The sequence below is a fragment of the Tupaia chinensis genome, unplaced genomic scaffold, assembly GCF_000334495.1.
Source record: "Tupaia chinensis unplaced genomic scaffold, TupChi_1.0 Scaffold143747_1, whole genome shotgun sequence".
Taxonomy (NCBI): domain Eukaryota; kingdom Metazoa; phylum Chordata; class Mammalia; order Scandentia; family Tupaiidae; genus Tupaia; species Tupaia belangeri.
The window spans coordinates 535,387-548,756 of NW_006203596.1; the positions used below are offsets into that span (position 1 = coordinate 535,387).

General features: G+C 45.8%; 1 protein-coding gene across 2 annotated transcripts; it reads left to right on the forward strand.

The window, feature by feature from the left end:
• On the forward strand, positions 1 to 13,100 carry M6PR (mannose-6-phosphate receptor, cation dependent). Of its 2 annotated transcripts, XM_006164867.3 has the most exons (8): positions 1 to 63; positions 4,928 to 5,104; positions 6,250 to 6,379; positions 7,011 to 7,047; positions 8,915 to 9,024; positions 9,293 to 9,423; positions 11,369 to 11,495; positions 11,978 to 13,100. In XM_006164867.3, the coding sequence occupies exons 2-8, from the start codon at positions 4,929 to 4,931 to the stop codon at positions 12,098 to 12,100; spliced, it is 834 nt and encodes a 277-aa protein (XP_006164929.1). In that variant the 5' UTR covers positions 1 to 63; position 4,928; the 3' UTR covers positions 12,101 to 13,100. The 2 variants fall into 2 exon arrangements, with proteins under 2 accessions (XP_006164929.1, XP_006164930.1); XM_006164868.3 differs by lacking the exon at positions 7,011 to 7,047 and having other exon boundaries at positions 6,250 to 6,416.
• Positions 13,101 to 13,370: the final 270 nt, after the last annotated feature.

Sequence of the window (13,370 nt, forward strand, 5' to 3'; positions counted from 1 at the left end):
CCAGCCCCAGGCAGTTAGTCCTCGGGGATTCTGAGCTTCGGCAACTGCCTCTGCCCGTGACACGTGAGTGTGAGGGGCGTGGAGGTGGAGAAGGGGGCTGGGTGCTCAGGGTTCGGCGTCCGTGACAGCAGCTGGACGCCCAGTCTGGTGTAGCGGCGACTCTGCCTGAGGTCGGCCTAGGGAGCCCCAGGGCAGAGTGGAGGCGGAGGCGCGAGGTCGAGGAGGCACAGACTCCAGGAAGGAGAGGGGAAAGACCAGAGGGAATTTGCGACATTGGAAGGCAGGGAAGGGAAGGACCCCAGGTATGGAGCCCGTAGAGGGGCTCCTGGATGCTTGGATACTGGAAGCAGCCTTGGCTTGCTTTATGGACGGAGGCACCACGTGGCATCTTTTAGAGAAGGTATGACTCTAAGCAGTTGAAAGGTCAAGACACTAGACGGAGGGAGAATTTCCGGAGCCCTCGAAGAGGACGTGAGTATGGTGTGGCGGAGAGCCGCGAATGGAGGGGTTAACTGTGCCTCTCTGTAGGGAGCTTCCGCTTATGGGTCTTACAGCTGCTTCTCTGAGGGTCTCTAGTACTTGTAACATTAAGCATGCTTTTTTATTTATATTTCTAGATAATTATTTTACTTATAATTATTTTACTTATAATTATTTTGCTATAGGTCACGTGCACTTACCATAAATAGAAAGTGAGAAAGCAAGGTGCCACTTCCAGGACTTAAACCATAGTCAGCCTTCTGGGAGTGCAGCACCTTAACCACCACACCACCTGATGGCTTTGGTCCTGGTCTTTTAAAAGTGTAGGCTCCTGGAGGAAAGGAATAAGGGCTGCTACATCAAAAATGAGCTAGTGGGAAGAGTAGAAATTACATTTAAAAAATTGAAAATGGCCATGGCTAGTCCTGAGGGGTAGAGGAGTCAGTGCTACCGTGGCCCAGTGATGTAAACTGCTTCCCGGTTCCTGGCATAGTCAGTGGCGGTCCACATAAAAGAGAACCCTTTAGCCTTGCCAGATAGCTCTGTCTTATAGAATAAGAAAATTGAAGGGGGGGAGTCCCAAAGATCATATAATCCTGCCCCTTGTTTATAAAGTGTCTATTATAGACTAACTAGTATACCTTGAGAGTCTAATTGTAGCTTATTGTACAGGGACAATTTAGCCCTTCCATTTCATATTCTTCCTGATTGTTGCACCTGTTTGTTAAAAGTTTTTCCAGCCAATATCTTTACGTGAAAATTTTCTAAGTTGGCTTTGTAACTTCACACCAGTTTAACATTTGTACAACCTAGGGCACATCACAAGTAATGGTAAGCGTCGGTTTTGTTGTCTTTAAAAGGGGAGAAATTGGGGGCAGCAAGCGGTGCAGTGGTTAAGGCACTGGACTTCCACATGGCTGACCACGGTTTGAGTCTTCTGTCTAGCGGCTTGAAACTCTCACTGGGCATGTGTGCGTGTGTGCCCAAAATCCTGAGAAGAGAAGGAAGAAAAAGGGATTGTGGCATGGCCATCTCCCTGGGGAGGTAATTTCTCACTTCCTCTCTCTCTATGGGTCTCTTTCTGTCTCTCCAGCAAATACACATCCCCTATACCAAAAAGGGAAAAAAAAAAAACGCTGCTAAAAAAAGAAGAGGGGGGAATTATATTTACTTTTCTAGGTTGTGAAGATGAACAAACGATTTAGGTAAAGCGTTAGAGAATTTACAACTGAATCAAAGAAAAGTAATATTTGAATTTGTAGCCAAACCTTAATCAGGAAATAGAGAATAATATAAATTCTTATTCTAACCTTTTGAACCAATAAGCAAATGAAAGATAATTCAACTCAGCTAATACTGCTTAACTCTTCATCCCATCTCAGATATGTGAGATTCTTTGTTTTAGCCTGGAGGCGGGGAGATCAACTGATAATAGATAAGGAACCAATTTGGAGGCCAAAGAACACATCCTTCTGTGTGAGCATTCTTCCAGAAAAGTGCTCCTGGAAACGGAGGAGGGGGACCAACTTGAGAGCCCCAAATGTTTATTTTAAGTTAGGCCCTGGGAGCATATAAGAAAAATGGTATATAAATCATTGTAACAAAAGGAATCTCGTATTTCTTTTTAATGAATCAGCTAGTCAAGTTATGTGTTGAGCAATGGGGTTAATTTAGGGAAGGTGGGAGTTTGAGGTCTGAGTTCTTTATTCCACCTCCTGTTCAGTCAACTGGGTGAGGAGTCACTTCCTCTTCTTATGTCCAAAAAAAAAAAAAAAAGGAGGGTGAGGGGCAGACAGTGGGGTGTGGAAAACCACAGCGCCTCTGTGAGGCAGACCCACATGGGAAGCTTGCAGGTTCACATCAGGAGAACCTCCCTGAGGAAGCCAGGCATGCATGTGCCCATCATTCTCATGGCTGAAGTTGGATCTCAATGTCAGGAAGCCGTCAAGGATACAGCTCCCTCTCTCCCTCCCTCACACAAACACCCACCCACCCACCTACCTACCTACCTACCTTCATGGAATAAATAAACTTTAAAAACAAAGCAGAAACCCCACAGCTTTTGCTGCCGAATCTTCCCAAAGTAATGATTGTAAAAGGAGATATATGTAATAATTAAACAAAGACCAGGAGCTCTAGAGCCAGAGCATCTGGCTTCCACTAGCTCCGTCTTCATTTTCTTATCTGTAAAACACGGACAACTTCCTGTGTATGGCTGCGATAAGGATTAATTAGTCTCATTTTTGTTAACCTCTTTGAATAGTGAGCAGAGTGCATGCAGGGCTCAGGGTTGGAGCTTCCCTGTCCCTGTTTTTAAACTCATTGGTACCCATTAAATCCTGCCTGTTTCAAGTTTTATATTCTAAAAATGCAGTGGAGTGGACCAGCATGGGAAAGACCTAGAGGACTTAATGAGCATTTGAACCAAAATCCAGACTTGTCACACTTACTCCAAGTGAGGAAGGTTTGCAGGAGTCAAAGCTTTATGTCAGGAAAATGAGTGATACTGTTAAGAAAGTAGCGAGCGGGAACTGCCTGAGGGATTGTTGGTAGATGCCAGAGTGAAGTCTTGCACGGGTAAATCAGTGTGTCCTGTGCCTGCAGATGGGTTAGAGGAAGAAAGTGAGTTTGGAAACAGCCTCCTAGAGCAGGAGAACGGCAGGTGAATTGGATTTACTACATGGTACAGTGGGTTGGCGATTGTCGAGGGTAATCATCAGCGTGGGGTGCAGAAGGAAAACTGTACTTCTGGAAATCTAGAAACCCCTGGGATGTGTTGCTGGTAAAGACTGATGTAACTTTCAGAAAACTTCAAACCACTCATTTTGACCTAGTGAATTTTCTTCATCTTGTAACTTAATCATCGAATGATTGTGCTATAGGGTGCATGCACTCGCCAGACAGACAGACAGAGATAGAAAGACAGAAAGCGAGAAATCACCCCCCAAGGAGGATAGCCATGCCACAATATCTTCTCCATTCTCCTCTTGGGATCTTGGGTACGCACGCACGCACGCGCGCCCGGCGTGAGTTGAAGCCGCCGGGTCTGGGACTTGAACTGCATTTGACTACATGGGAGTTCAGCGACATAACCATTACACTAACTGCTGGTCCCAAAATGAAACTTTTTTAAAAGAATTCTTTTATTTAACTTTATTATCATTATTTTCTAGTTTGTTCAGAGAAAGACCGAGGCGGCAGGGAAGGGAGTGAGAAAGCAAGCCACCAGGTCCAGGACTTGAACCATGGTCAGCGATGTGGAAATCCAGTGCCTTCAAACACCATGCCACTTGCTGGCCCCAGAATGAAACATTAAAGTAGAAAAATGTCAAGTTTTGGATCCTGCAGTTTGTCTACCTCTATTCAGTGTTCTTCAAGTGAATAGGAACAAAGACTTAGATTCTTCTGAATGTTGATATAAGTTAGGGCCCAGAGTATTCAAGTTGCTTTCTTTATTTTATATTGCTTTCTTAATAATGACTTTTTTTTTCCTGAGAGGTTTTTCGCTATAGGGTGCGTGCGCTCGCCAGATAGACAGAGAGAGACATAGAGACAGAAAGTGAGAAATCCCCCCCCCCCGGGGGATGGTCACGCCGCAATCCCTTCTCCTCCATTCTCCTCTCGGGATCTTGGGCATGCACGCACATGCACCCGGCGTGAATTCTAAGCCACCAGGTCCGGGACACAAACCATGGTCAACTACGTGGGAATCCAGCAACATAGCCATTACGCTAACTGCTGGTTCCCCAATAATGACTTTTTTTAAAAGAGATTTTTGCTGTAGGGCATGTATGCTCTCTGGAGAGACAGAGACCAATAAAGAGAGAGGAAGTAAGAAATCACCCCCACCCCAGGGGGATGGCCTCGCCACACACACATGCATGCACTGGTATAACTTTGAAGCATCTGGGTCCAGGACTTGAACTGCAGTTGACCATGTGGGAGTCCAGCAATGTAACCGTTCCGCCATTTGCTGGTCCCCTTCATAACTTCTTTTATTTTTAATAATAACTTCTGTCAATAATTAGACCTTATCAGGTATCTTTTTGAATTGTAATTTAAATGTTTTCATAATGAGGGCCCTTGGTTTGGAATGTACTTTTGAAGTTGTATTAAATCGAATGATGAAAAATCTCAGTGTAACTTTTCATCAGATGGTACAGAGGCCCCACTGGGTTGCATGATCCGCTGATACGTTTTTGTTCCTTCCCTCTTCACGCCCCTCCCATCTCCTAGTTTGTTCTGGGCACACCGGTAAATTAGACCAGAAGTTATATGAGTTTCCTGCCACAAGTGTTCTTGTCACAGAGATATTAAAATGTTTGTTTGTTGCATATGCCAAAGAATTTTACACTTTCTTTACATTTGCTGCACATCCATGTGCTTTTTTCTTTCCTTTCTCTCCTGAACCTACCCATGCTCCCCAACACACGCTCTCTCCAAAAAGGATGTTCTCCTGCCCCAGCTGCTGGAGGACTGGACTGCTGCTGCTGCTCCTGGCCGTGGCGGTGCGAGAATCCTGGCAAGCAGAAGAAAAAACTTGTGACCTGGTGGGAGAAAAGGGTAGAGAGTCAGAGAAAGAGCTGGCTCTACTGAAGAGGCTAAAGCCACTGTTTAACAAAAGGTAAATGAGAAGACCCAAGAGGGCTTGAGAAAATATCTTTATTGGTGTTTTTATGTCAGTATTACTGTGGGGGAATGCGTGCATAGTGAATCCTTCTGGGAGCAGTTCTAACCTGAACATAAACAACGAGGCTCTTATTTGGCCATTGTATCTCGCTCTCTTTTAGTGATACCGAGCAAATTCTCAGCTCAGTTCTTAGTAGCAATGTAGTTCTCCTTCACAGAAGAATAACTGTTTCCAAGACTGGATCCAAGATACTAACTTGTAGAAATTTCGGCATTATTTTATATCTCCATATAATAGGACCTCAGAGGATCAGATAAACATGTTTAGGCCTGTACATGTGATCAAGCATCTCCAAATATATGAATCTGAAGGGGATCCTTAAGAAATAAGGGAGGGGCCAGCAGATGGTGTAGCAGTCGCGTCGCTGGACTCCCATATGGCCAACCGCGGTTCAAGTCCTGGATCTGGTAGCTTGAAAATCATGCTGGGTGCGTTTGCGTGTATGCCCAAGATCCCAGGAAGAGAAGGGATAGCAGTGTGGCCATCCTTCCTGAGGGATAATTTCTTACTTTCCCTCTCACACTCACTTTCTCTGGCAAGTGCACATGCCCTATGGCAAAACTCTCTTTAAAAAAGGTGGGGGGTATCCCATGAGCATGATACACTTATGGGGAAACAATAGCTAAGACTTTGGTGTAGCTTACAGTAGGCATTCTAGAAATATCTGGAATATCTAGCTGTCTTGCATGGTGTATCTTTTTTAAAAATAATTATTTTATTTAACTATTTATTTAATTTTATTTGATCTGAGAGGGACAGAGTGAAAGAGAGAAAGTGAGAAAGCCACCAGGTCCAGAACTATGGTCAGCCATGTGGGAGTCCAGCGCCCTTAACCACCACGCCACCTGCCAGCCCCATTGCATGGTGTTTTATTCCTTCATTGGCAATTAGGAGGGTCTGTCAGAGTCATGAATGCTTCATATATCAACAAATGATAGTCACCATTTCATTTAGCTATGGCATTCAGTAAGTAGACAAGTACTCTGTTTTAGTTCCTTAAAGGACGGGGAGGTGGTTCTTCTGGAGCTGATAGTCAATAACTCTCCTCTTCTTTTTTTTCTTCCCATCTTTCTTTACAGCTTTGACAGCACTGTGGGCCAGGGCTCAGATACATACATGTACATATTCAGGGTGTGCCGAGAGGCTGGCAACCGTACCTCTGGGGCAGGCCTGGTGCAGATCAACAAAAGTAACGGGAAGGAGACAGTGGTAGGGAGACTCAATGAGACACACATCTTCAATGGAAGTAAGACTTTCTCTCTCTCTTTTTTTTAAAAAAAGAATTGTTTGTTTGTTTGTTTGTTTCCATTTAGAAGTAGTAGTATTTTTTAATTTGACTAGAAAGAAAGGGAAAGTGAGAGGGCAAGTCGCCAGGTCTAGGACTCAAACCATGGTCGACCATGTGGGAATCCAGCACCTTTAACCACCACTCCACCTGCTGGCCCCAAGACCCTCTCTGTTGATTAACTGGTCCCATGTCAATCCCTGACAATATTACATGTTTTAGCCTTCCCTGGTCTTCTTGGTATATCACGTGTTAGGTGTGGTTGACACGCCTGAGGCTGTAAAGCACAGGATGCTGGTTCCACAGCTCCTCTAGAGCCAGAACTCAGGACTTTTACGTATTTAGAATTAGTAGAGGGCTAAGTCAGCAGCAGATGGCACGGTGGTTAAGGTGCTGTATGCCACGTGGCTGGCTCAGTGGTTCAAGTCCCAGACCCGGCAGCTTGAAAACATGATGCATGCCTGAGAGAATAGAAGAGAAGGGATTGTAGCATGGCCAAACCCTCAGGAAGAGGATTCTCACTTCCCCCACAAAAGTAACGGGAAGGAGACAGTGGTAGGGAGACTCAATGAGACACACATCTTCAATGGAAGTAAGACTTTCTCTCTCTCTTTTTTTTAAAAAAAGAATTGTTTGTTTGTTTGTTTGTTTCCATTTAGAAGTAGTAGTATTTTTTAATTTGACTAGAAAGAAAGGGAAAGTGAGAGGGCAAGTCGCCAGGTCTAGGACTCAAACCATGGTCGACCATGTGGGAATCCAGCACCTTTAACCACCACTCCACCTGCTGGCCCCAAGACCCTCTCTGTTGATTAACTGGTCCCATGTCAATCCCTGACAATATTACATGTTTTAGCCTTCCCTGGTCTTCTTGGTATATCACGTGTTAGGTGTGGTTGACACGCCTGAGGCTGTAAAGCACAGGATGCTGGTTCCACAGCTCCTCTAGAGCCAGAACTCAGGACTTTTACGTATTTAGAATTAGTAGAGGGCTAAGTCAGCAGCAGATGGCACGGTGGTTAAGGTGCTGTATGCCACGTGGCTGGCTCAGTGGTTCAAGTCCCAGACCCGGCAGCTTGAAAACATGATGCATGCCTGAGAGAATAGAAGAGAAGGGATTGTAGCATGGCCAAACCCTCAGGAAGAGGATTCTCACTTCCCCCTCCCCCCCCCTCTCTGCGCCTCTATTCCAGCAAACACACGTGCCCTATAGCCAATTTTTAAAATAAATAAAAATTTTAAAAGTTGGTGGAAAACTTATGCAAAAAAACGAATCTAGCCAAATTCTATAGTTTGGAGTCCTTTTATTTACATAGATACTTAATGAGTTCTAAACTTACTGAAAATATCATCCACCACCATTTCTCATCAGATTAATCATAGTTTGCCAGTTAGAGTTGAAGAGATGAAGCTTTTGGGGGACCAGCAGATAGCGTAATGGTTATATCTCTGACTCCCACATAGTCCACCATGGTTCAAATCCCAGACTTGGCGACTTGAAACTCATGCTGAACACATGTGCATGCATGCCCAAGATCCTGAGAGGAGAATGGAGGCGAAGGGATTATAGCATGGCCATCCTCCCTGGGGGGTGATTTCTCACTTTCTGTTTCACTGTCTCTGCCTCTATGTTGAGCACCCACATCCTATAGCAAAAATCTCTCAAGAGGAAGAAAAAGAAAAATCAGGTTTTTTTGTAACCAGTCAGTCTATAAAAATTTCCCCATAAAAGTCATAAAATATTGTTGAAATGGACTCTGTAAGCATCTGTGCTCTAATTCCCTCCCATATGCAAATCCACTGGTGTTTATTCCTACAATAAAAAGTAACAGTTAAGGATGATAGATCAGATGGCTTGATTCTACAGCTAGCTTATTATATTTCTTAGTCCTGTGACTGGAAAATCGTATTTTGATCTTGTTTCTTATGCAAAATTGAAAGCAGAATCTTTACTTATTCACTTCACATGGTTGTTGAATAAAGTGCTGTTTTGTAAAAGAACTTTGAACACAATACATACTAAAGAGGAATGCATTCCAGTCTTAAAGATGTTCCACTCTGGGAGCAGCAGGTGGCATAATGGACTCCCACATGGCCGCCCACGGTTCAAGTCCTGGGCCCAGCGGCTTAAAACTCAAGCCAAGCACGTGTGCCCAAAATCTTGAGAGAATGGAGGAGGAGAAGGGATTGCAGTGTGGCCATCCCCCATGGAGGGTGATTTCTCTGCTTTCTGTTTCTTTGTCTCTCTGGCAAGTGCACACACCCTGTAGCAAAAATCTGAGTTTTCTTAAGGGAACAGAAAGCTCTGTAAAGAAGCGAGTTCTTGACATTACTGGTATGCAGAGCTCACACGATGAGGGTTATTTTCATTAAACCTGACTTCACTGACTCCCTCAGTCCAGCTCTTTCATGCTACCCCTTTTCCCCCATCCCATAGTTCTGTTTTCCTTGTCCCCCCTCAGGTAATTGGATCATGCTGATCTATAAAGGAGGTGATGAGTATGACAACCACTGCGGCAAGGAGCAGCGGCGGGCAGTGGTGATGATCTCCTGTAACCGACACACCCTCGCGGTGAGCGCCCTGGGGTGTACAGGCCTAGGGAGGTGAGAAGGGCTGACCAGAGGTGGAGAACCATCCACAGGGCGCCGTATACACAGGGATGGCCATGAGAAAACTAGTTCAGCTTTTCCATGTCAGACATTCATTCTCCATCTGCGCAGAAAATCCGCTGCTGAACAAGGAGAAAGCACATGTTCTTTGGGCTTTTTCTGTTGTGGGATTAGGGGCAAATGAAAGCTCCTCGCTACATAGATGTTATGTTCAATTCTGTCATTCTCAGGACAATTTTAACCCTGTATCTGAAGAACGAGGCAAAGTCCAAGATTGTTTCTATCTCTTCGAGATGGATAGCAGCCTGGCCTGTTCCCCAGAGGTCTCCCACCTCAGCGTGGGCTCTATCTTACTCGTCACGTGAGTGTCTTCCCTTGTCAGTGTGAGCCTGCCTTCTCCCCCGCCCCGTTCTTTTAAGGTCAGTCACTACTCGCTGGTACGTGGACACAAAGTGTGTGTGCATAAGTGTCTCAGACTGTAACTGGTGGGGGTGATCAGTGCTTTTGTGTGAAAACCCTCACAGGGTGGGGGCAACCCACGGCCTGCTGGTTAAGGCAGCTCCATCCCACATGACCGACTGTAGTTCAAGTCCCAGATCCAGCTGGTTAAGACACACACTGGGCATGTGTGCCTGCATGCCCAAAATCCCCGTAGAAGAGAAATGGAGAAGGAATTGCAGCATGACAGTACCTTATGAGGGTTACTTCCTCTCCCTCTCTCACACCTGTGCACCCACAAGCACACATACCCTTTGGCAAATTATAAAAATGTAACTCTGGGGACCAGCAGTTGGCGTAATGGCAATGTCGCAGGACTCCCATGTAGTCGACAGCGGTTCGAGTCGCAGACCCAGTGGCTTAAACTCAGGCCAAGCACGAGTGCATACCTGCCCAAGATCCTAAGAGAATGGAGAAGGGATTGCAGTATGGCCATCCCCCCTGGGGGATGATTTCTTGCTTTCTGTGTGTCTCTCTCTGGAGAGCGCACGCCGCGCCCTATAGCAAAAACTTCTCCAAAAAAAAAAGTAACTCTAACTACATAAATTATAAAAATAGGGACCAGCATTTGGTGTAATGGCTATGTCGCTGGACTCCCATGTAGTAGACCACAGTTCAAGTCCTGGACCCAATGGCTTAAACTTATGCCAGGCGCGTGTGTGCATGCCCAAGAGCCTGAGAGAATGGAGGAGGGATTGCGACATGGCCATCCCCCCGGTGGCTGATTTCTCGCTTTCTGTGTCTGTCTGGCGAGCACGCGCTCCCTATAGTGAAAACCTCTCCCCTCCCCCACCCCCACAAAAAAAAAAATATATATATATATATATGTAGTGTTTGTATACCCAATAAGTATTTACATTTAGAGATGCCTTTTTCCCCCCTACTGGAGGGTTGGAGTTTTTAGTGTTATACTATCAGATTATTATAACTTTAGAGAAATGGAATTGTATGTGTAATGTTGATTTTCTTAAAGAATTATTTCTTTTTAATTTGACCAGAGAGAGAAGGGGAAAGTTAGAAAGCAAGCCGCCAGGTCTTGCACTTGAACTGCAGTCAGCCGTGTCGGAGTCTAGCACCCTTAAGCACCACACACTTCTAAGCCTTTGCTTTTCTCAGACTAAACATTCTTTAATTTTTTAAGAGCACTACCAGTCCCTTTTTATTTTACATCTTACTATTTTTTCCCTTAGAACATAGTTTAATGACCAATAAATAGAGGATATCCTTAGTATCTGTATTTCACTGTTGTGTTTTTTATTTGTTTAAGAAATTTTTCCAGAACCAGCAGTTAGCGTAATGGCTATGTCGCTGGACTCCCATGTAGTCGACCATGGTTTGCATCCCAGACCCGGTGGCTTAAAACTCACACCGGGCGCGTGTGCGTGCGTGCCGAAGATCCTGGGAGGAAGATGGAGAAGGGATTGCGGCGTGGCCATCCCCCCTGGGGGGTGATTTCTCGCTTTCTGTCTCTCTGTCTCTCTCTGTCTGGCAAGCACACGCACCCTTTGGCAAAAACCTCTAAAAAAAAAAAAAAAAATTTTTCCTGTAGGGCACTTGCCCTCGCCAGAGACAGAAAGTAAGAAATCACCCTCTGGAGTTGGGGGTGGCCACGCTGCAGTCTTCTCCTCCATTCTTTTCTTAGGATTTTGGGCATGCATGCATACGTACCTGGCGTTGAGTTGTAAGTCACCAGGTCTGGGACTTTCAATCTCAGTAGACTATGTGAGTCCAGCAACATAACCATTACACCATCTGCTGGTCCTTCTGTTCTCAGCTTTTTAAGTATTCATGTCTGTCTTCCTCGGCAGGTTTGCATCACTGGTCGCTGTCTATATTATCGGGGGGTTTCTGTACCAGCGATTGGTGGTAGGAGCCAAAGGGATGGAGCAATTTCCTCATTTAGCCTTCTGGCAGGACCTTGGCAACCTGGTAGCGGTAAGTAACATGGCAGCTGGATGAGTCTGTGGCCTGCCTGCAGGGTTGGGTGACCAGCCATCCTGACTTGTCCAGACTGGGGGTTGGGGGGGGTATTTCCCGGGACATAGGACACTGGGGTTAGAATCACAAAAGTCCCAGCAAACCAAGACAGTTGGTTGCCCTGGTAGAAAAGTGGCATTGCATCAGTTTCTGGCCTAAGACATGGGTGGAGGATTAACATTTTCATTGATGGTTAGATGATCTCCTAAATCTCATATAGCTGGAGAGGAAACCTAGATAGGGGGAGGTGATTCGTCCTGATTAGAAGAAACGTTTTCTCCTGTTGGTCCCAGAGAACTTGGACTAGTCCTTAGACCTTTTGGGTTTTCTCTTCATTATTCCTAGCAACAAACCAGTTCTTGCATGTTCTTAGACCGTAAATATTCTTACCCTATAGCTAGATGTTCTCAATCACATTTCCTTCGTTTTCTTCTCTACAGGACGGATGTGACTTTGTGTGCCGTTCTAAACCCCGAAATGTGCCTGCAGCATATCGTGGTGTGGGGGACGACCAGCTGGGGGAGGAGTCGGAAGAAAGGGATGATCATTTACTACCCATGTGATTGCACTCGGCACCCAGCTCTTCGTCGGCTCCCCAAACCAAAGCGTCCTCGGCCAGCTTTCTCCAGCAGTCTCCACTCGCTTCACCTCACTTACTACCGCTCTTGCTTTCCAGATTGCTCTTGATTTGCATCGTCTTCTCTGACTGCCTTCCCCTCGCTCCCTGTCTGCTTTCTCCTCTAGACGTGCAGTTGTAAGGCAGGTAGAACGGTGGGCCCGGGAGAGCAGGCTGTGGCACTCTCGGTATCGGAAGGTACACGTAGAACCGTTACCGTGGGCAGAAGGGTGTGGTGTGGCAGGCTCCCTTTTTTAAACACATTTTCACAAGTTTTTGAGACACTGGACTTGTTTAATTAAAAAAGAAACATTATTTATACAGGTTTGCTTGCTTTCCTGCTGTTACTCTGCATTACAGTAGTCTCCATGAGAATCTTGGATGTAACTTCTTGCTGCTCGGAATGACTTTGCAGTGATCACTTGGCTGTAATCCAAGTGCTCACATTTGCTCTGAGCCTGGAGATGTTCTAGACCTCTTCTGCCACCTCTGGGATTAGGACAGGGAAAATGTGAAATTCCCCAATTGCAGGGTTATAAGGTACCATCACATCATTTGTTGACATGGGGGGGCGGGCTTTCTAGTTGGAAATGAGTCCTGGATTGTGGTCATGTGGTTATTAGTCCTTACGTAGCCAGAAAGCCTCATCCAGAAATCCAGTCCATTGGAAAGGGAAAGTGAAACCGGCCTCCTGTGGGACGGGGTTCCCGGCAGGGGAAGTCAGCCGGTGGTGGTAGGACCTCCTTGCCGGCCATCCACCATCTGTAGTAAAAGCTGGCTAAGCTTTCCTGTTTCCCTCTCTGTGTCTAAACCTATGTTGCACTTTCTTCACAGGCATGTGGTTGTAACTTTTCAGTCTCCTGGAGAGGGAGCGGAAGCAGATGGGCGCTAGGGCTCCGCGTGCTCCGCGGTGGTGTGGATGCTGCCGCGCCTGTCCCTTCTGCTGGCTCAGGAAGGTGTCTTCTTGCCCACAGCGTTTCTGTGGGGAAAGGTTTCTAGTCCTCTGATGCTTCCATCTTTCTGTTTAGGCCACGTGCACAGAAACCAGGGCTGATCTTTCTGTCACAGTGGCCCCACTGGACACAAGGGATGCAATCAGTAGGCGGGGGCCTGTTAGAAGTCTTGAGAGAAGAAAATGAAATTATTTCCTCTTTGGAACTTTCAATCCTATTGGAATGATTTTCTTTCTAAGCAGGAAAAATGTTAAAAAGGTATCC

What these genes read in the sequence shown, in the direction of transcription:
- M6PR (XM_006164868.3), top strand. Translation starts at nt 4,929, where the DNA reads ATGTTCTCCTGCCCCAGCTGCTGGAGGACTGGACTGCTGCTGCTGCTC. An exon ending in AAGCCACTGTTTAACAAAAG is followed by an intron (nt 5,105 to 6,249) that starts GTAAATGAGAAG and finishes CTTTCTTTACAG; the next exon opens with CTTTGACAGCACTGTGGGCC. An exon ending in GACACACATCTTCAATGGAA is followed by an intron (nt 6,417 to 8,914) that starts GTAAGACTTTCT and finishes GTCCCCCCTCAG; the next exon opens with GTAATTGGATCATGCTGATC.